At 40.0% G+C, this 23,816-nt stretch overlaps 2 protein-coding genes across 2 annotated transcripts in view; one reads left to right on the top strand and one right to left on the bottom strand.

Annotated features, from left to right (window-relative positions):
• pdxdc1 (pyridoxal-dependent decarboxylase domain containing 1) overlaps positions 1 to 19,835 on the top strand; it is an 85,717-nt gene extending 65,882 nt beyond the window's left edge. Inside the window, exon 24 of the mRNA XM_059654183.1 lies at positions 17,095 to 19,835. Within this exon, the coding sequence (XP_059510166.1) occupies positions 17,095 to 17,135 (41 nt within the window). The 3' untranslated portion in view covers positions 17,136 to 19,835. The remainder of the gene's footprint in view (positions 1 to 17,094) is intronic.
• Positions 334 to 22,314, bottom strand: ntan1 (N-terminal asparagine amidase). Its single transcript, XM_048551664.2, has 10 exons — positions 22,203 to 22,314; positions 14,842 to 14,944; positions 13,089 to 13,154; positions 10,285 to 10,393; positions 9,419 to 9,492; positions 3,232 to 3,285; positions 1,774 to 1,827; positions 996 to 1,093; positions 790 to 903; positions 334 to 661 (listed from the first exon to the last, which is right to left on the bottom strand). The coding sequence occupies exons 1-10, from the start codon at positions 22,281 to 22,283 to the stop codon at positions 491 to 493; spliced, it is 924 nt and encodes a 307-aa protein (XP_048407621.1). The 5' UTR covers positions 22,284 to 22,314; the 3' UTR covers positions 334 to 490.
• Between the last annotated feature and the right edge of the window lie 1,502 nt (positions 22,315 to 23,816).

Below are 23,816 nucleotides of genomic sequence, written 5' to 3'. Positions count from 1 at the left end.
ACAAGCTGTGGTATCTTTAAGGTTCTGGCTGGTTTTACGATTCCTCACATTAGGGAATGGCTTAAGTAGCAGACTTGCTCTGCAAACAATATGTAGATCATGCAAAAGAAACAAGTATTTTATCATTTATTTTTGTTCGTGTATCTTTACATAATCAAGAAATAAATCTACAAAGTATTCACCAGACTTACTATTGCCAGTAAAATAAATATCACAAATTTCCTTATGCAAACTCCAACCTGAAGCATATTTCCTACATAACATTCTGTATATGATGGTCCATGAATTGATTGCTGAAGCCTTACAAAAGTACTTAAATGTACTGCCAGCTGATAAAATGATTCAGGAATTTTATTTTTGAAGCTGCAGTTGCAGGATGAACTGATTTAAACATACATAAACATGCCACCATGTTGTGCTCTTGATGCAGTGTCACTTGTGATCAGAAGCAGTTAAAGTACTTGGGTGTTAGTGGCTCAAATTCAAAACATTAGGCAGCACAATCAATCCTCTCCCACAAACCATCCGAAGTTTTTTTGTAGATCCTGGACCTACCCTTAGGAAATAATGGCTCCTCTGGATAGCGAGACAGAAATTGGAAAATGGATCTCTCCTGTTTAACAAAGTGTGATGGTTCAACAAGTGGCGATGTTGAAAAGTTCTGTAATGAAACAGCAATTAATAGTGCTTATACCCAGAGAAGTGAAACTCCTGAAGTGTTCACGTACACACCTTTCATACAACTTCCAGTAAGCAACACAAACATTTCAAATAATAAGTGCTCTGTACCTGCAGTATCACTTGATCAGTCTGCTGCAGCCAGAACTGAGCTGCTGCAAATTGTTTCCACTGGTAAGGCTCAATCTGCAGTTGTTCCTCTTTTGCATTATAAACGGACGTTATCTTTAGAAGACAAAAAAATTGATGACTTAGAAAGCCAACATACAGCAGACAGCTTAGTGATTTTAAATTGGACTTGTGGTTTTGAAACTTACAGAACCCCCTAAAAAAGTACGAGCAGCACGAATAACCTCATCTGGGCCTCTATCTGGGAAAGTTGCACGAAAAATATCTCCAGTTTTCACATTTACAGCTGAAAGAAAGTTATCCAGACCACATGGAACATTAAACTTTTTTAAGATGTCCTAAAATCAATGATTTATAGAAGCAGCTAAACCAAAGCAGATAACACCCAACCTTACGTACTTTTCAAATAACTTCCCTGAATAGAAATAAGCAAGCAAGCACTAGGCATTTTGTTTTCCTTTTTCTAAGTTCAAGACAGGAGGTAACATCCTCACTCTTACCGCTATGAACCTCTTCTTATAACACTTGCTGTTTAACTTTGTTTTCAAGTTGAGGCATTATGCTAACGCTAACCAGAGCTGTAACAGAAACACACCTTGTCCTATGATTCTTCAGCTAGGACTAGCTCAAAACACTAGGAATATCTCTCAATCAGCACCCACTGACTTGTCCTTACTCACACATTAAAGACTTAGCAACATTCAATCTACATTCTTAGAACACAATAATAGCCTAAGCAAGGTACCAGAAGGTTTCTGATACCCACAGAATTCTTAGTACAACTTGTTTTTAATTCGGAGAGGTATGAAAAAAAAAATCAGGTATCCTAGAGCACATGATTCTTCATCTTGCCATAGTTTAATTTCCTTAAGTTTAAAGTGCAGATTTTGCAGATGAAGTTACACAAAAGCTTGGCAAACATGAAAATAAGTTAGATTAAGTGACAAAAATGCAATGAATACTCACCTATTCCATAAATTATAGGCCAATGAATGTTTTGCTTCACTACATCATTAAGTTCTACAAAAGAATGGAGATTTAAATATTTAATTAGTATAAGAATTTCACTTTATTGTACAAATCAATTACCAGTAAAAGCAAAGAGATGAGACATTTAGGGAAGAAATAACGTTATATAAATAGAAATTGAGATTTTATTACAGCCCGAGATAGCCACAATCAAAGAATTTTTGAAGTGCAGTCTTTTTTAAAATTGTGCGATATCGAGCAGCCAATGTTTGCACATAGCAAGGTTTCATATATGAAAAATGTCTATATTCTGTCATAGGATGTGTGTAACAGGCCTTACTTTGGATCAGTGATCTTATGCCAGAATATTTAGCATGAGATAATACATCACAGAAGAATGAAAGACAAAGCATTGGTGTAGAAGCAAACATCTTTCAGCATTAATTAGATACACTGAATGATCCCAGTTTTGAATGAGGCAGGCCCAAGACTCAATTAACATCAACACTGATGACAGCACTCAGCTGAGAGGGGTTGGCAATTAGAAAGGAGTGCAAGCTGGGATGACAATGATTTTTATGAATGGGTTCCAAAATGAGTATCTCACCCTGACTAACACATGCAAAAAACCAAAAGATTATTTTAAACACCAACCAGGAATGTCTGCAAAATTGTTTTCCAGAAGAAAGTAAGAGTACTTACATTTTTTGGTCACAGGATACAGTCCCACAAGATTAATTCCTTCTCTGCCTGCTAGAACAGATGCAATAAGGCCCAACCTTTCGGTCACTAACTTTAATGAACTGTAACCTGAAGTGCTGCTTCAAGACCTGGTGCTGTTAAGTTGTCAGCTTCATGGCATGATTTTCCAAATGGCCAGGCTATTGCAGAAAGGCAGCATCATCTACAGCTTGGAAACTGCCTCAGCAAAAGGAAACTCACACCTCAACAGAGTGTGAATCAGTTTCTGGGTCAACTGAGCAAATGATAATGCCCCTGAATATAAAGGGGAGGTGATTAGGCTCTCCCTTGGTGATAATCATTATTTGCTAATCATATATTCATCACTTATCAACATAAGTCTAGAACTTGTCCAGGTCTTGCTGCATGACAGCATGAACTGCTTTAGAAAATAGAGACTAGAATAAGCCATTCGGCCCTTTCAGCCTGCTCAGCCAATCAATATGGTCATGGCTGACATTTGTTATCTGAGAAACTGCAAATGTCCTACAATCATTCACCAATGTTTTAAACATCATTAATAAAATGGAAAATTGAAATCTACCACTTTTCCCTTAAAAAGCTTCATTTATGAGAAGTAAAACCAGGGGGTTATAAATAATTTAAAACAGATTCATCACATTTCAGTAAAATATATTTTTGAACAAATTTTAGTTACTTTTCCTTCATTCCTTTGGGTCAGAATAAGAGTCAGAGTAAATGCAATTGATTTACCTGTTAAACAGTATGTTTCCAGATGAATGTTCTCTGATTGACAATTGAAAGCTTCTGCAAATGAATGCAGCAGAAAGTCACTGAATATATGCAGGAAGTTTAACAAGAGTGACCTCTAGGATGCAATTATGGTTTGCAGGCCTTTAAGTTATACCCTGAATCACAAACGAGGTCTAAAAATAGATCAGACAATCTGGTGACAAATTGAAATGCTACGTTAGAGTGACAACATATTTTCAGCCTTGAAAATAATGGTACTCACCAACACTAATGTTAGAGAGACATTTTAGAAGCAGTAAGTGTTACGGTCTACAACAGTGAGCAATTTCTAAACAAGCCAGTGATACAAGTTTTTATAAACACTGATTTCTCATTTATCAGAAAATTTCTAATGTACTTGCATCTCTAACGCTGACAATTATTACATTTCTCAACATCACAATGAATTTCTCTAACCAATGGAAGAATTGTGCAGATCAGAAAATATCCCCAATACAGGTCACATTTATCAATTTCAGTGATGGCTTTGTAACATTCTGGAATTTTTATATGCAGTGTCTGGAACAGATAGGATTTTAATTTGAGATACAAATTAGATTCCAGTGAAAGGAAAATTGGATCCACAATTAGCTTAATAGCATGAAGCAGATGCTAATAGTTGACAGGATGCTTTTGTGACTGGAAGGCTATCAACCAGTAGATTTGCAGGACTCAGTAATCAGTCCCTTGCTTTTTGTTATTTATAATAATTATTGCCACTCAAATAATGGGGGCATAAAAAAGTTTGTAGATGACAAAACTGGGCTGTGTGTGACAGCAAGAAGGAAAGCTTTAGACTATAGAAAGAAGGTAGATTGCCAGGTCTGTGGACTAAAGATGAAAGATGGAATTTAATCCAGAAAAATTGAAACAATACATTTTGGGAGGTGCAAACAAGACAATGGAATATACAATCAACAGGACTCTGAGAACTGTGAAGGAGCAAAGGGATCTGGAAGGGCAAATCCAAAAGATCCTCAAAAGTAATAGCACAGGTTGATGAGGTGGTTAAGGAGGCATAGGGCATTCATTCTAAATGAAACACAAACTTGCCTTGTTTTGGGTCCAACAAGAACCCCATTTTCTACAAGGTCCAAGAGTTTTGGAGCATTTGCAGAGTATGGCAGAGTCATAGGCAGTTCATGCTCAGTTTAAGTTTTTCTCTCCCTTAGAAAGAAAACTGAAGGACTTCATTTGAAGGGAAAGTGCACTTCTATTGTGAATACTAGTGCAAAAAGGAGACAAGGGGACAAGGGGACGAACTGCAGGATGCAAAATGGGGCCCAAGGGATCTAGTTCAAGTGGTTAGAAGTGACTGAAGAAGATTGATATGTTTGGGCTACTGCTCAATCAGGTGCTTAGGAGCAGCACGAAGATACTGTGGCAGCAGAGGTTTTTTTTGAGCAAACTGCAGGGAGTCAGGATTCAGAAGTTCTGAGACGTGTGAAGGCAGATTGCTGCCTTTGTATTGGAGAGAGAGGAGTAGCCATATAAACTGTCTCCATACAAACTAAAAAGTGTTGCTTTTTGGTTCTGAGGGACCGGAGACTCACCAAAGTCCCAGGAGCCATCTAGTAACCGAAAACATATATGATCCTACAAAAGTAGGGGAGAAGGAAGCCTAGCAACAGTGCAGCTGAGAAAAATTGCTGAGAAATTCGGGGGCAATGGCAACTCCATGAAGTCTCATAAAAAGCAGATGTTGTGCCGATATTTAGATGCTTGTGAATAGTCTTAGGAATCCCATAGAACTCAGTCTCACAAGAAAGAACTGAACCATAGCATATGAGCAGACCTTGAGGCAATCCAAACTGGAGCAACGTTTGAGGAATTTAAGAAGCTAGATCTTTGAAAATGAAGACTTGATAGCCGTCGTGAGGAATGCAAAGTCTCAATGAGATTTTTCAACCTAATGTCACAAAATCTGGATTGGTTACTGAGAAATCTGTGCAATATGTCTTGACCCCATCAATTATTTGTGATGTGTCATGTGGGGTGTTTAACCACAGTTTGTCTGTTAATCCATGTTCACCTCATGTTAATTCAGGATGCTAAGAGTATAAGCTGTAAACATACGTAGACCATTTTAATTCTTTAACCCTGTATACTAAAGTTTATTCTGATTGTACAAAAATGAAGTGGCGTCATATGTCTTCATTCTCTTATTGGTTACCTGGAATTTCAAACTCTTGTCTCCTTTAAACAAAAAAGTTAGTAGTCTGTTAACAGACTGTAACATAAATTTGTTAGTTTTGTCTCAGATCAGAGCATTTCCTTCATTATCAATGGGACAGGCTACAAGAACATAAAGCCATGTTAGAATGTATCCAACATTAGTTAACCCATACCAAATACTGTATACAATTCTGTTTACTGCACCTACGAAGGATGTGATTGGAGTAGGTGCAGAGGAAGTTCAGGATGTTGCGGCTAGGATTGGTACATTTTAGTTATGAAGAAAGGCTGAGTATGCTGGGGTTATTCTGCTTGGAGGGAGTCTGAGAGTGATTTAATTGAGGTGCAGAAAATTATGTGGGGTCTAAAAGGAGTAAATAGGAACAACCTATTTCCTTGAGCAGAGAGGTTAAAAACCAGGGGTAGTAGATTTAAAGTAATTAATAGAAGGCTGAGAGGGGAGATGAGGACACATTTTTTTCCACCAAGATGATGGTAGAGAACTGAAACTCATTGCCTGAAAAGGTGATCAAGGCAGAAGAGTCAATCTGAACAGTCAGGGCTTTCGGCTAAGCGGAGGAAGGTAGGATAAGGCTGGATCGCTCTTTACCAACCAGCACCAAAACAATGAGCCAAAGGGCCTAATGTGTTGAAAATTTTCAATTACTTCTATAATTTTTACAAAGTACTAATTAACAGACATATATTGGACAACATTTGAAGCCAGTCGACTTTAAATCTAGATTACTGCTTTAACCATTTAGAAAATTAAACAGGACACACTGGGTTTTGGCCACTGTAATTGAAAAATCAATGAGTTTCAGAAGAGAGATGATTCACCATCAGTATGTTCACCCGTGCACACTGCTGTAGCTTTTATGGAAATCACAGCAGTCAAATATCTAAAACAGTCATATTCCTCAAAAAAAACCTTTGTTTCTGCTGATGTTGGTGAACTCATTGCAAGGCAATGAAATCAGAAAATGTTCTTTATCTGAGGCAAGGGCTAAATTTCACTCTTTCTTTCAGGGGTGGGCAAACTTTTTGGCCAGAGGATGAATCTGGGTATGGAAATTTTATGGAAAGCTAGCCACAAACCCTCAAAACATCATCCAAGGAAAAAAAACAAAATAAACCAAACCACAACATAATTATAATTTGCATGTGGACAGCACCTTCAACTTAGTAAAGTATTCCACAGTGTTTCATCGAAACATAGAGAGGAAAAAGTGACACCAAACCAAATAAAATACAATACAGCACAGTACAGGAACAGACCCTTTGACTCACTTAACCTGTGCCTATTCCCAGTCCTTATTTAGACCTGCTATGTATTGCCCACATGCAGTTTCTATCCCTCTGTTCACCTCCCATTCAACTGTCTATCCACCCTTTCTATGCATCTCATACTTTTGTAGACTTCTATCAGGTCACGCCACTCAAGCCTCTGACTTCCCACTGAAAACAATCTGCGTTTATCCAACCTCTCCTCATCACTAAATCCCTCCAGACGAGGCAACATCCTGGTAAACCTTCTCTGCACCCTCTCCAAAGCCTCCACGACCTTCTGATTGTGTGGTGATCAGAATTGCACGCAATATTCCAAATGTGGCCTAACTAAAGTTTTGTATAGCTGTATCATCACTTGCCAACTTTTATATTTGATGCCCTGGTCAATGAAGGCAAGCATTGCCTTCTGGACCACTTTATCCACCTATGTTGTCACTTTCAGGGATCTACGGGCCCGTATGCTCAGATCCCTCTGTATGTCAGTGCTTCCGAGTGTTCTGCCATTTATTGTATAATTCAGTACCTGAATTTGATCTTATAAAAAATGCATCACCTTGCATTTGTCCAGATTAAACTTCACCTGCCATTTCTCCTCTGCAATCTACCTATATCCCACTGTATCCTTCAACAATTCTCCTCACTATCTGTAACTCCGCCAATTTTGGTGTCATCTGCAAACTTACTAATCAAACCACCGACATTTTCCTCCAGATCATTTATAAAAATGACAACCAACAAAAGGTCCCGGCACTGATCGCTGCAGAACATCACCAGTTACTCATCTCCATTCTGGAAAGCACCCTGCCACCGCTACTCTGTCTTCTGACCAAGCCAGTTTTGTGTCCATCTAGACAGCTCACTCCAGATCCCATAAGACTCTTCCTTCCATACCAAGCTGCAATGAGATACTTTATCAAATCCATCTAGATAGTCTGCCCTTTCCTCAATCATTCCAAAATAAACTGGGCTCACCTACCTGCTCCTGGCCCGTATCCCTCTAAACCTTTCCTATTCATGTAATTATATAAGTATTCTTTCCAGAATCTGGCTGTATTTCTCATCCTTGATTTCCTGCTGGCAGCTACGAGGTCTGTAGTACAATCCCAGCATTGTGATTGCACACTTCCTTTTCCTGAGCTCTAACCACAATGCCTCACTGCAAGATCCCTCCACAGCGTCCTCCCTGAACACAACTGTGATTATACTCTAACCCATAATGCAACTCTCCCAACTCTTTTACTTCCTCCTGTTTCATCTAAAACATCGACATCACAGAACATTAAGCTGCCAATCCTGTCCCTCTTTCAACCATGTCTCTGTGATAGCAACAGCATCACAGCTGCATGCATTAATCTAAGTTCATCCATCTTTCTTGTCATAGTTCTTGCATTGAAGCAAATACTAAAAAGCCTCCAGTTCCACTGAGCTCAACAACCTCTCCCTGACTGCTCTTCCTCTTGGCTATATTTGCCTTAGACTCAAGCTCTTCCTCTGCCTGTCTGTTTACTGACCTGATGCTCTGGCTCCCACCCCTTGGCCACACCAGTTTGAACCCTTCCTAGTGGTACTATGAAACCTCCCTGCCGAGATACTCGTACGCCTCAATTTAGGTATAACCTGGCCTTCTTGTACAGGTCACAGCTTCCCTGGAAAATATTCCAATGACCCACATATCTGAAGCCCTCCCCACTGCACCAGTTCTTTAGCCACATGTTCAATTGCACTCTGTCTCTGTTCCTAGCATCAACAGCATATGTGCATGGGGAGTAATCCTGAGATTACTACCTAATTTACTGAATTATCATTGCAGGACCTTGTCCCTCTTCCCACCTGTGTCATTTGTACCAATATGAACAATGACTTCCGACTGTTTACACTCCCACTTCAGGATACCCTCTACCCACTCAGAGACATCCATGACTCTGACACCAGGGAGGCAACAGACCATCCTGGAGTCTCTCAGGGCCATGGAAACACCTATGTGTGTCTCTGACTATCAAATCTCCAATTACTATTGCTCTACTACAGTCTGTTCCTCCCGTGTGCAGAACAGTGCCAGCCATGGTGCCACTGCTCTGGCTGAAGCTGTCACCTGATGGGCCATTCCTCTCACCAGTATCCAAAATGGAATACTTGTGTGATTAGGTGGGTAAAACAACTCAAAGTTTAACCAAAGAGATAGGCACCTTGGAGGTCTTAAAGGCAAGGAGGTGAACTAGAGGGATTGAATTAAGGGGGGCAAACTCCAGCGCTTTGGGATCTAGATAGATGAATACACTGTGACCAATGAAGTGCAGAACAGAATCAGTGCTCAAGAGGCCAGACAGAGTTTGAGGAACTCAAAGTTCTTCTAGAGTTGCAAGGTTAGAGGAGATTTTAATAGAAAAGAATTTTAAATCACAAGAAATTCTTGCAGGAAGTCATAAGGGTGGGGAAAGAAAATTAGGAAAAGTATTTTCTGCAATTGTAGTCTTATCAAACAAAAAGATAACCACAAAACCAAGAACAAAAGAAACAAAATATATAACATGCATTTGTTAACTGTATTTTACAACAATTTCAACTATCATATTTTTTCTTTGTTTTCTCACAACAGTATTATCATTAGACATTACCACTGTTACATCAGAATAAATAAATTTTCCCAAATATCTCAACAGTAAAATATATGATTAAAACCTACCAAGAAGTTCAAGAGTGAGTCTGTGAGACAATGACCTTTCATCAATGAAACCCCCTACAAGGTGAACTTCATATCTAAAAACACAAAAGTACAACAATTTCACAATTCTTTTTTGAAAGGAACTATTTAATCCATAAAATCTTCCAATCTAATCAAACATTAACATTTTTTACTTCACATCATGTTCAGTCAGGAAAGCAACAGAGAGAAGAAAGTAATTTCAGTCCTGCATGGCCCTATTAAAAACTTACTCAACAGTAAAAATGTGGATGAAACATTAAGGATATTTGACAATCAAGGTGATGTTCATTCTGTATTTTAAGAGTCAAGACATCATTGTTTCAACCTAGACTGCTTCCTTCATGATAATTTTTAAGACTTTCCCTCAATTAGTATTTTGTTTTACCTATCAGTCCACTTTGAAGTATATTAAAACAAAGGTGCAATGCTGCTGAAGGAAGTACACTTCTGTTCAACCACCCTGTATACCAGAGATGTTGTTAGTCTTTCAGATTATCACGTAACTGCAGTGTGCAATTCAACCTGACATGAAAATGCATTAATTACTGATTTTTGCAGAATTATGATATCTTAAACAGTTTCAAGCCGAATAAGCAATAAATGAAAGATTAATTTTATAATTAGAATTTTGTGTCTTTCCAACAGGGCTACTCTTTCAACTGAATCTTCTTATAGGAGTAGGTCGACTGGAAATTGTAGCAACTAGGAAAACATTGTTCACAAATATAAAAGCTGACATCGACAGATAACCATTAATTACTGAGTGAAATGTAGGTATCAGGTGGAATGATTCAGGAACTGTAGGTTTTCCCTTCTTGGCACCTTATCGTGCACCAGGAACTTACCTTCCAGAATCACATCCTACTGACAAGGACTTCACTGCATTGAACATTAAAGAGACTGTCACTTCTGTATCTGCTCCATCACAATGTCCCAAACTTGTAGCCCCACTCCCTAAAAATGAATCCAAATAGTGAACATAAGAACAGAATGCATTGTTAAGGGAAATATAACAAAATGATACGGATGCAGCACTGGAGAGGTGGTAGAGGAAGAAAATTCAGCCACAGACACCAGAGCTGAGAGCCATCCAATGTTTATATTGTTATAATCTCAGCTAATATTTCTCGTGGACAAAGCATTTACCAGAAATAACTGCCTTGATAGATCATATTCTGTCCTCTTTTAACATGGTATATTTTCACTGAAACATATGCACACAAGGCAGTAGATTTGGTTTTAATCATAAAATGAAAGTTTATTACACAACCTAAACAATGAAATAAATCATAAAAAGCTTTATGAATATAAAAAGATTTTTTTAAAAATCCTATTTGCTTACCAATACCATCACTTTACAGTTACACAAAAATCAGGGAGATTTTATTCCCCTAACGAATCTATATGTTTGACTCAACTGCTACTTCTCAGTCCTGGTCCTGAGAACTGCAAAGCCATTTTGTTCGATCCTGATCTTAAGGCTTTTCTCAGTCTTTTTATTATCTGCAGAGTCCTCATCAAATACTCTGGTCTGGAAGTTTCACAAACTCCCCCTTTAACTGTGTTAACACTTCTTTAACTACTCTGAATGATATCCTAGAATCACATAGCAGAGAAGAGGCCCTTCAGCCCATCAAGTCTACACCTGTCCTACTTTCCCACATTTGGCTCATAGTCTTGAATATTATGACACTTCACGTGCTCATCCAAGTACTTTTAAAAAGATTGCAAGATTTCGCACCTCAACTCCCTCCCAGGAAATGCATTCCAGACATACAACACCCGCTCAATGAATACAAATTCTTCAAGTCCCCTCTAAACCTTCTGCCTTTCACTTTAAATTTATGTCCCCTTGTTATTCAACTAAAGTACACAGCTGCTTTCTATCCACCCTGTTCATGTCCCTCATAATCTTATACATACTTCTTATACATTCCTTTTTTTCTCTGGAGAAACTATACATGCAACTGACCTCCAATCAGGTCTCTTTCACACTGTCCAAAAGCTCTCCAAACTCTGGGGTTTCTCAACTAAAATCAACCCTCAATTATTATAAACCAAATAACAAGCTGGTATCTTTCAATGTTTTCTCTCTCCAGTTGTAAAGACCCACAATATAAACGAACTTCTATTAATACTCCATGTGGCACATACCAGCTTAAAATCAAGATTCCAGAAAGACTAACATAGTTAATTTTTAAACACTTTCATATAAAATTGATTATTTGCCAGTACTCTAAAAGGAATGACGTGAATCCATATAAATTATGCACCTTTCATTAGAATTGTGAGAGTACAGGCATGCCTGTGTATATATGTGAATATTCAGCATGGACAGTCATACAAGATAACACCAATGGCTATGAAACATCTTCAGATTTCCCTTTACCCAAACAGTAGTGAGAAATGTAGAACTTGTCACAACAAGCAGTTATGATGACCAGCACAACTGCATTTAAGATGAAGCTAGGTAAACACATGAAGGAGAAAAAACAAATTAGAAGATATTTATTCTTTTCAGGTTAGATACAGTAGGAATGAAGGAGGCTCATGGAGAGCACAAGTATGAATAAGTTGGGCTGACCGGCCTGCTCCATGCATACATTTTGTGTAAATCCACTGTAGTCGGTTCATTCTTTTACTTTGCCTCCTGGCTTTTTTTGAGAGAGAAGTTGGGACCTGCATAGTTGTACCACAATTCTCAGGAGGGGAAAAATCAGAAAACACAAATTAAGTAGATTTCATATATTTATCATGGATGTGATTATGTATTTGATGCCAGCACATTTTTAAATGTCTTCTAAACATTATAACAGTAATTAGCACATTAGAAAACTACTTTACATCGGATCATAAGATGGAGGGGAGAATAAATTAAAGGCAGTAAAAGGGTCATCTAATTCCTTTTATGAAAAAACTTTTAAAAATACATCAGGCAAATCACAGAATCAATTTATTTGCAACTAGCCAATCTAATTCTGCATGCAATTCTACAATGTAATTCCCCCACCACCTTCAAGTCAGGAGTATAATGAAATACTCTTCACTTATTTAGACCAGTGCAGCTCCAATACCATCCAGAAAAAAAGTGGCCACCCACTGGGCATGCACGCTATCATTCAAGTTAAATATCCATGTATCACTGGTGTAACTGTGGCTTCAGTTCGTACTGCTGACATGGTGCCATGTAACATATAGCTAAGAAATTCATCAGTAAAACTTTCTAAACCATTCATCTTTACCACTGTGAAGGACAAGTATGTCAAATCAGATGAGATATTGATTTGGATATCTATTGTTGTTTATTCATTGCTTTCAACACAGACTGTAGCATTTCAAAATGGTTGATCACTTTCTCAAGGCCGTTTGAGATGCAGGCTAACTCTGGCTTTGCTAGCAAAATTTATAGATTTGCACTGAATTATTTTAAAATACATAATTATTTGCCAAATTAAATCAAATCTCCAATTATGTTACTTGTACTGCTGTTTGGTTTTAAAACTGCAGAATTTCAGGGACTGAAAAATCTAGTCATTTTGCTTGTTCAAATGAAGACACTCATCTGCATTATTCCACACAATGAACCTTCAAGTTTTCACAAATATCAGTTGACCGCCCAATTGCACCACTGTAAAGCATCTCTCATTACCTGTGTGTCGCAGAACTACCATGTGGCAAGTGGTTGCATCTTCCGTACCAAGTATAGACACAGAACCTGTAGTTAAAGACATGCGGAAAATGTTGGTCAACATCATTGCATTCTACAAGAACATGCTGCGCGCTCTCATCTTTGCTCCGAGAGCTCAATGGAAGTTTTACTTTCTTTGAATTTGAAGAAAATCACACAGGCTGTCTCCTGACAATAAAGAATCACACGAGTAATATCAAATTAGTCACAACATTGTATAAATAAATTATACCAGTAACACCCAAGAACATTCCTCAGACTTTAAGGTAACTTGTCCATGCCCAATTTAGAGATACTAGGAACTGCAGATGCTGGAGAATTTGAGATAACAAGGTGTAGAGCTGGATAAACACAGCAGGCCAAGCAGCATCAGAGGAGCAGGAAGGCTGACATTTCGGGCCAACACCCTTCTTCAGACCTAGGCCCAAAAAGTCAGCCTTCCTGCTCCTCTGATGCTGCTTGACCTGCTGTGTTCATCCAGCTCTACACCTTGTTCTCTCTTGCCCAATTTAAGTTCTTGGCTTGATCTGCTTGGCATATTATACACAATGTTACTGGACACCCGTAAGTAGCTGAGCTTGTCTTTGCCATTTAAACATTTGCAGCTTGTTTGTCTCTGAATCATAAGCAAACGTAATCCTACTTGGCAAAAATCCATAAAATTGGTAGCTTGTGTCCTTATCCCTGGAATAACCATTAATTTCTCTCATCATCCCATCATCTTGGTGCAGCCCACATTTTCAGTCCCTCAAGTCCAAGAGATGAACACTTGAACACCTCTATCCATAGATCTGCTTAACAATCCATTTTTGGAGCTGATCACATCAAGTGCTATCCAGCCTCACGCTCCTCTGCCAATGCTACCCACTTCTAAAGACACTACTTAGAAAAAAGGTAACTTGACATCTTTCTTTCAGGACTAAATGTACCATTTAAACCTTCTTCTTTGCCCTCTCCATTTATTTACTTAGATGCGAGTAACTCACGGACATTTTTGTCAGGAAGTTGGAGATCAACCGTTCAGCTCCCTGCTCTCTTCCAATTATCATCAAGCCAAATCCCTCAGGATTTTAAGTGCACTTAGTCAGGATCCATGGCATTTCTATAGAACCATGTGCCCTCAGGACACTGCAGTGCACTTTACAACCCATCAATTTACTTTGAAGTGCAGTCGTTGTCTAGGATATGGCCAATCTGTGCTCAGTGCGGCATTCCTGTAGTACATCAACAGTTTGCTGTTCTAAAACACTTTGAGAATGTTCGAGATTAATAAAGGAGGCATGTAAATGAGGTTCCTCCTTCCTTTCTTTTCAGAAAGTTGCACCCATTTTTGTTAGGAAAAAAAATGAGTGAGAGAATATTTTCGTGTTTAAAATTGCCAGGTAATTGAATGGCAGATGTAGACCATATAGAACAGTAATGCATACAACTGCAAGTCAAATAAGTCACAAGCTAAATTTAATTCACAGAACAACTTCTTAACATGTTTGTTGATTGAATGCCAAGCGCAACTAGGGATGGACAACAAATACCGTCCTAGACAGCAACTGCCACATCCCACGAATGAACAGAATAAACCTTGTTCAGTAAATTGAGGCCATTAAATTTGAAAGGATCATCTCCAAATGGTGTGGCTAATGAACAGACCACTGACAAAATGGGTCTTCTTCATTCCTGTAACTTCATCTTTGACATGAAAAACAGCAATACTTACCATCCTGAGGAGTTGTTGTTGCAAATTCTCTTTGATGAACGTACAGAAGACTTGTAGGATCTATCTTACGTACTGGCTTTGATTGGAGAGATTTTGCGGCTTCCTGAAAAAAAAAGGCAGAACTTGAGTTTACAGCAGTAAAAATGCTGACCTCACATGAAAAACAATGATAGAATAAGGAAATCTGAAAGGTGCATGCGTTCATATTCATATTACCAGTTAAGAATAATTAGCAATTTATATCTTTGACTATCTTCAAATCTGTTTTGCTGTTTGGCAAAGATTTATCTAAACCGTTAACCATGTTAACAGATTAACAAGAACTACACTTTGGGTTATAAAAAGGCAGAATTTTATTTTTTAGTTTCTACCGTCTTTCAATTGATGACACTGAGCAGAACTTTCATTTTGTGCTTGTTTAGTGACACAATGGCACTAGGAACGACTGCTATATTTGATACCCGTGATTGAACTAGTTATTCCACATGACAGTTTAGCCTGAGTACACATCACATCAAGAATTTCAGTTATGCAGTTCTCCTGATTTTTAATCAGGCACTCGTACTATACTATGTGGACTGAGATATACAGCTCATCCCATTCACAGATTTAATGGCCCCGCTAGCCTGGGTATCCAGGTCAGCAATGGGGTTCTTTAATTGGTTAATGGCTAGAATTTCTGGGGAGAGAGAGAAAAAGGAGAATCAGAATTCTTACTTTGAGTCAGGATCCACTGATATCTTAAGTGGTTCCACACCCATAAGCATTTTGGCACAAGTAACAGATGCAGGAAACAGTAAGCTGCTTCCCAAGACTGCACACCCTGAGTCACAAACCAGGGTGGAAAATAAAAGCCTGTTCATACAGCACAATTATAATTCAGAAAACAAAGTAACTAAAGTATTGCAATCACAATGCATATACTGACTGCACAATGATATACATAGAGGTTGCAACATGGGCTCATGGTATGAAACAGAATCATTCCATTTAATCCAATGGATCTTCAGCAGCACTATTTTATTTTAAAATACTTTTTTTTGAAATTCACTCATGGGATGTGAACATTGCTGGGTGGCCAGCATTCTTTATTGCCCAGCCTTATTGCCCTTGAGAAGGTGGTGGTGAGCTTCCTTCTTAAACCACTGTAGGTTGACCCACAATGCCAACAGGAAAGGAATTCCAAGATTTTGACACAGCGACACTAAAGGAATCTGATATATTTCCAAGAAGGATGTTGAGTGCTTGGAGGGGCTGACAGTTTCTCATTCAAAGACTGTTCTTTTAAATGAAGTTCACGTAATTCTGAACAAGTCAAATCAGTCCCAAAACATTAAGTCTGCTCCTCCGTCCATAGATGCTGTTAGACCTTCTGAGTTTCTCCAGCACCGTCTATATTTTGTAACCAAAAATGTTTCACCCAACCACTATTCCAAATGTATTACAATCTTTTATCTGCAACTCCATGTTCTTCAACCTACAACTGGAAGCAGTCTACTCCCGTCCATTCCTGTCCCATCCTCAGGTTTCTGCACATTCCTTCCCCTATCTAAGCTTGGTCTCCACCTGGTCCAGCGATATTCAAAATGGTTCGTAACTTTGCAGATTCTCTTCCAGTTTGGGTGACATTGTACAAAATTCCCTTTAGTTGGGGACGTTGTATTTTTTCAAGGAGACTTTTGAGGATTACCTGGAAGTATTCCTCTGGCCTCCTCATAACTGCTTGCTGTGTTGAAGCTCTGATTATAATGCTTGTTTTGGGAGTCTAGCATCAGGACTATTAACCAGAACCAGTGTCTCAATGTTTGGAATGTTGGACTGAGAGAAAACTGGTACTAGATTGCAGGTGGTTTAAAATGTTTGCAATCCAATGGCCATTCTCCAGCCCATATGAGAAGGCAGGTAGCACGATGATCCTGTATGGTATGAGCTTGATTTTGGATTGGAGGTATTTGTTAACAAGCACTCTTCCTTAGAACAGTAAAGCTGACACCCTGGAGGCAATGTTCAGTTTACCGTAGCTGCATGTGCAAGTCATTGAAGTTGGCTGGACAAGTAAAAAGTCTGTTCGAGAGATATACAGGATCCTTTGATTTAAAGTTAGATGTTTAGAGTACAAAAATCAAGGAAGATCAATTGAACTTCTAAAAAAACTAGTCATCAATTTACAAACTTTAGGAAGGGTATCAATTCCTCAAGGAGGATGCAGAGGAAATTTATTTACTAAACTGATACCTTTCTTTTCTTAAATAGAACTGAGAATCACTATAGCCCTAGAGGATCGGAAGACATAGGAGGAGATGGAAGCCATTCAGTCCAGCAAATCAACTGTCCTACTCAATGAGATCATTGACCTGACAATCTTCAACTTCACTTTCTTGCTTTTTCCCCCAATCACCCATCATTCCCTTAATGATTAAAGATCCATCTCAGTCTTGAATATACTAATGACACTGGATTAAAGATTTCCTCAGGTTTACTGCCCTCAGAAAAAATTTTACCTCATTGTTTTAAACAGGACATCCCTTACACTGAGATTATGCCCTGTGGTGTTAGGCTTCCCATGTGGGCAAACTACCTCATTAGATCTACCCTGTTAGCATTGTCAAATCCCAACCCCAAACCAAACAAGAATTGTATATGTTTCAGTAAGGTTTCCTCTCATTCATCTAAACTCCAATAAGTACAGGCCGAGCCAATTCAACTTCTCCTCTTAGGAAAATCTTTCATGTCTAGGATCAACATGGTGAACCTTCTCTGGATAGCCTCCAATGTTAGCATGTCCTGGATAAACAGGACCAGCTGTTCACAGTATTCTAGATGTAGTCTAGCTAGTGCGTTGTACAGTTTTAACAGGACATCCCTATTTTAATATTCCGTTTCTTTTGAAATAAATCCCAACATTCTATTTGTTTTCACTATTACCTGCTGAACCTGGATGACAACGTTTTGTGATTTATGCACAAGGATCCCCAAATCTCTGTGCTTTGCTACTTTACCCATTTAAACAATCTGCAGCGCCTGTCAAAGTGCATAACCTCACATTTTCCCACATTATCTTCCTCTAGTCTAAGGCTTTCCACAATCCTATTTAGCACGTCACCAATTTTCATGTCATCAGCAAACTTACAGTTCAAAGTATCTATATTCATGTCTAGATCTTTAATGTAAACCACAAATAGCAAGGTACCCAGTACCAAACCCTACTGTATACCATCAGACATGTTTCTAGCCATAAAAACAATCTTCAACCATCACTTGCTGCCTTCCATCACTAAGCCAATTTAGGATCCAATTTGATGGAAAAATTACAGCTCAATTAGCCTAACCTCGGTCATGGGTAAGATTTTGGAGTCCATTGTAAAATGAGATTTCTGAATATTTCGAAGTGTATGGTAAAGTAGGGCAAAGTCAGCATGGTTTCATCAAGAGGTCATGCCTGACAAATCTGCTAGAATTCTTTGAGGAAGTAATGAGCAGGATAGACCAAAGAGAGCCAATGGATGTTATCTACCTGGACTTCAAGAAGACCTTTGACAAGATGCCACACAGAAGGCTGCTGAGTAAGATAAGGGCCCATGGTGTTAGAGGCAAGGTGCTGGCATGGATAGAAAATTGGATGTCTGGCAGAAAGCAAAGAGCGGGGATAAAAGGGTCTTTCTCAGGACGGCAGCCAGTGACAAGTGGCGTTCTGCAAGGGTCAGCGTTGGGACCACAACTTTTCACTTTATACATTAACAATCTAAATGAAGGAACTGTGGGCATTCTGGCTAAGTTTGCAGACGATACAAAGTGGAGGGACAGGTAGTATTGAGGAGGTGGGGAGGCTGCAGAAGGATTTGGATAGGCTCGGACAGTGGGCAAAGAAGTGGCAGATGGAATACAACGTGGGAACGTGTGTGTTCGTGACTTTGGTAAGAAGAATAAAAGCTTGGACTATTTTCTAAAGGGAGAGAAAATTCAGAAGTCTGAAGTGCAAAGAGACTTGGGAGTTCAAGTCCAGGATTCTCTCAAGGTAAACTTGTAGGATGAGTCAGTAGTCAGGAAGACAAATGCAATATTGGCATTTATTTTGAGAGGACTTGAATATAAAAGCAGGGATGTACTACTGAAGCTTTATAAGGCTCTTGTCAGGCCACATTTGGAGTATTGTGTGCAGTTTTGGGTCACATATCTCAAGGGGGTACTAGCCCTGGAGCGGGTTCAAAGGAGATTCACGAGATTGGTCCCAGGATTGGAAAGCTTAACATATGAGGAACGTTTGAGGACTCTGGGTCTATACTCATCTTCCTATACAGAGGTATGTGGAAACTGTTTTAAACTTCCTGCCTGAATAGGATCGGGTGGGAAACATAGAACATACAACATTACAGCACAGTACAGGCCCTTCGGCCCTCGATGTTGTGCCAACCTGTCATACCGATCTCAAGCCCATCTAACCTACACTATTCCATGTACGTCCATATGCTTGTCCAATGACGACTTAAATGTACCTAAAGTTGGCAAATCTACTACCGTTGCAGGCAAAGCGTTCCATACCCTTACTACTCTGAGTAAAGAAACTACCTCTGACATCTGTCCTGGATCTTTCACCCCTCAATTTTAAGCTATGCCCCCTAATGCTCACCGTCACCATCCTAGGGAAAAAGGCTCTCCCTATCCACCCTATCTAACCCTCTGATTATTTTATATGTTTCAATTAAGTTTGTAAAGGTGTGAGACTTCTATAATCCTGTAAAGGGGTGACACTCTTATAAAGGTATAAACCTTCTGTTTTTATTGAAGTGGCCAGGTCAGTGACCTTTGTTCAAGTCAGACACTTCGGCAGCTTGAAATCACATCCTGTCACTTTGGCAACTTGAAATTGCATCCTGTCGTTATCAGTTACTTCACAAACAATCAATGCTGTATCCTGCTGTCCTTATGTTCCAAGTAATTGTTTTATATATCAGCTAATTCGTAGAGTATAAAAAGCGGGGACTGTCCGCTGTTCGGGGTGAATCACTTATGAAACTCAGCGCTCTGTGCTGGGTTGAGTGCAGTAATCCTCCACAGCTTGTACTTGCTTAATAATAAAGGCCTGTGTTTTTGTAGCCAGCCAGGTCAGTATCTTGCTATTACATCGTCCGTGAGGGGGGATCTAATTGAAACTTACAGAATACTGATTGGCCTGGACAGAGTGGATGTTGGGACGATGCTTCCATTGGCAGGAGAGACTAGGACCTGAGGGCACAGCCTTACAGTAAAGGGAAGACCTTTTAGAACAGAGATAAGGAGAAATTTCTTCAGCCAGTGAGTGGTGAATCTATGGAATTCGCTGCCACAGAAGGCTATGGACGCCAGGTCATCGAGAACATTTAAGATTGAGATAGATAGATTCTTGATTATCAAGGGGATTAAGGGTTACAGGGAGAAAGCAGGAGCATGGGGTTGAGGAACTTATCAGCTATGACTGAATGGTGGAGCAGACTCGATGGGCCAAATAGCCTACTACTCCCATGTCTTATGGATTCCCTGGGCTTTTCTTAACTAGTCTCAAATATGAGACCCTGTCCAAACTAAAATCTATGTAGACTACAACAACAAAGTTGATGGAAAAACTCAGCAGGTCTGGCAGCATCTGTGAAGGAGAAAACAGAGTTAACATTTTGGGTCCGGTGACCTTTCCCTCAGAACTCTGAGGGAAGAGTCACCGGTCCCGAAACATTAACTGTTTTCTCCTTCACAGATGTTGCCAGACTTGTTGAGCTTTTCCATCAACTTTGTTTTTGTTCCTGATTACAGCATCTGCAGTTCTTTCAGCTTTTATCTATGTAGACAACACCCACTGCATTAGTCATCCATGCACCAAGATACCTTCTCAAAAAACTACAAACTTGCCAGACATGAAAATAAAATGAAGATCTGCAGATCCTGGAAATACAACACCATATACAATACAGCACGGGGAATAAACAGGCCTTTCAGCCCACTAAGCCTGCACTGACTTGTAATCCTTATCAGGCCTGCTACTTACTGCCCACATACAGTTTCTATCCCTCTGTTCGCCTTCCATTCATTTGTCTATCAAGGGTACGTTTTAAACGTTGCTAACGTGCCTGCTTCCACCACCTCAACAGGTAGTGCATTCCAGGCACCCACCACCCTCTGTGTGAAAAATTTTCCCGGCACTTTTCTCCTAAACTTTCCACCTTCAGCTTGAACCTGTGCCTTCTCAGTTGACCATTCCAGAGTGGGGGAAAAAGCCTCCGACTATCTGCCTTATCTAAGCCTTCATAATTTTGTAGATTTCTATCAGGTCACCCCTCAACCTCCATCCTTCCAGTGAAACAATCCAAGTTTATCCAACGTATCTTCATAACTAAAACCCTGCAGACTAAGCAACATTCTGGTAAACTTTGTCTGCACCCTCTCCAAAGCATTCACAATCTCCTGGTAGTGTGGCAATCAGAACGGCACTCATTATTCCAAACATAGCCTAGCAGAAGTTCTGAAACTAACAAAAACAGATATTGCTGGAGAAACTCAGCAGATCCAACATCTGAGAAGAGAAAAGTTAGTCAAGTGACCTTTAGAAACTGATTTTCTCCAGAAATTGCTGTCAAAGACAATCTGCACCAACTAAGACACAAAGGCTCTCTTTGATTACCCCATGTCTGTCCAGATGGGGATCAAGTGCGTTGCTCAGAATGTCTTCCAATTGATTCCCTACTGCTGAATCTTAGATTTGCTGGGCTATAGTTCCTGGTTGGGGCAGGGGTGGGGGTCAATGGCCAGGATGGCTGCTTTGAGAAGCAGTGATACCTATAGAATCCCTACAGCACAAGACAGAGGCCATTCGGCCCATCAAGTCTGCAGTGACCCTCTAAACCCAGACCCAGCCTCTCCCAGTAACCCAAATTTACCATGGAAAACTGACCAAGCCTGCACATCCACCTCATCTGCACATCCTCGGACAGCACGGGCTCAATTCCCACACTGGCTGAGGTTACCAGGAAGGACTCTCTCTTCCTCGACCTCTCCTTAGGTGCGGTTAAACCACCATCAGCCATCTCTCTAACCAGACAGCAGCCTTCTAATCTGCTAAGACTATGGCAACCTTACCTGCTTCCGGGTTTTCCCTACCACCCGGCCTCATTAAGTGTCCTGTGATCAGAAATTTGAAAAAATTAATGCCATGAACATTTAGGTTGTGCTCAAAATCTGCAGTTTCAAAGGGACAAGTGCGCCCTGATGTCCTTAGGAATCCTGTGTAAGGAATCTCTTCCCCCCCTTTACTCAGTGACGAGCTCCAACGCCTTAAACGTTTTTTCAGTTGAGCAAATAAACGCCGTGAACTCGGTGAAGAAAGTTCCCCTCACCTTTAACTGTGAGTAACGCTCGATAAAGTCGCCAGTCGACGACGGTATGTCGATCGAGCAGTTACTGACGAGAAGGGGCATCGCCGCCGCCCGCGTCAACCGCCTGACACGTCACACGCAGCGCGCTGCTCTTTGGGTATTGTAGTCGCTCAATGAGCCAGGAGCAACCACTTCCAGGGAGATCCCGGAATCCGAACTACAAATCCCACAAGGTACCGAGGATCGGACATCCCGGACCACTGTCCTTGAACATTGAGCAGCCCAGCTCAACACTAAGGAATTAACACTTGTAGCTCGTGGAAAATTATTCCAACACAGTTAAGTCTCACTTCACATAGTCATGGAATAGTAAGAGTTTACTTAACAGTACAAAACAGATCTGGAATCCACATATAGGACAGATGTGGTAGCAGTGGAGAAGCTGCATAGATTTACCAGGATGATGCCTGGGCTAGACAGTTGCAATTGTCGGATTGTTTTCCTGAGAGGAGAGGGGACATGATTGAGATGTATCAAATTGTGACAGACATCGATACGGTAGAGAGAAAGACTTTTCTCTTGATGCAGGATCAATAACAGGGATAATGGGAACTGCAGATGCTGGAGAATCCGAGATACAAAGTGTGAAGCTGGATGAACACAGCAGAGCCTCTCTGATGAAGGGTCTAGGCCCGAAACGTCAGCTTTCGTGCTCCTGAGATGCTGCTTGGCCTGCTGTGTTCATCCAGCTCCACACTTTGTTATCAATAACATGGGCTTAGATTTAAGATAAGGTGCAGAAGACTTAGAGGAGATGTGAGGATGAACCATCTGGAGGATCGTGGAAATCAGGAACTCAGTGCTCGTTAAGGGTGTTGGAGGCAGAAACTTTCATAAGAAATAAGAATTTAGCCATATACTTCCTATGGCAAGTCATACAAAGCTATGGGATTAGAATAGTTAGGTGGCTGTTTTTGAATAGCTCATATTGCAATAAGCTGAGACATTTTTCTGTGCTGTACATTTCTACAATGTCTACATTTGTACAACTTTTTTTATTTATTTAACAGGATGAGGGCACCGCTGGCTAGGCAGCATTTATTGCCCAGACAGCAGTTTAACCACATTGCTGTGGGCCTAGAATCACATTTAGACCACACCAGATAAGGACAGCAGTTTCTTTCTCTAAAGGACATTAGTGAACGAGATGGGTTTTTCCAATAATTGAAAATGGATTCATGATCTTCATTAGATTCTTAATTCCAGGTATTTTATTGAAGTCAAATTCCACCAGCTGCCATGGTGGGATTCAAACCTGGGTCCCTAGACTATTATCTCGGTCTCTGGATTAGCAGTCTAGCAATAATACCACGAGACCATCGCCTCCCCAAAAAAGCCATGATATACTAATCAGAATAGTTGCAAGGGGCTCTTGTGATGTAGTGGTAGTGGCTGTTCCTCTGGGCCACAGTTGATTCCAGTCCCAGCTGCTCCTCAGGATCCACAACACCAGTATGGAAGTCGTCCTCCATTCATAGGGACTGCCAAGATCAGGAGGAGGTGTTTTAAAAAAACGATCTCCAAACATGCATATTGTCATGTGAATTCTGATGAAAGGTCATCAATAAACAGGTT

The sequence above is a fragment of the Stegostoma tigrinum genome, chromosome 23 (assembly GCF_030684315.1).
Source record: "Stegostoma tigrinum isolate sSteTig4 chromosome 23, sSteTig4.hap1, whole genome shotgun sequence".
Classification (NCBI taxonomy): domain Eukaryota; kingdom Metazoa; phylum Chordata; class Chondrichthyes; order Orectolobiformes; family Stegostomatidae; genus Stegostoma; species Stegostoma tigrinum.
This window is presented reverse-complemented; position numbering and strand designations above follow the sequence as displayed.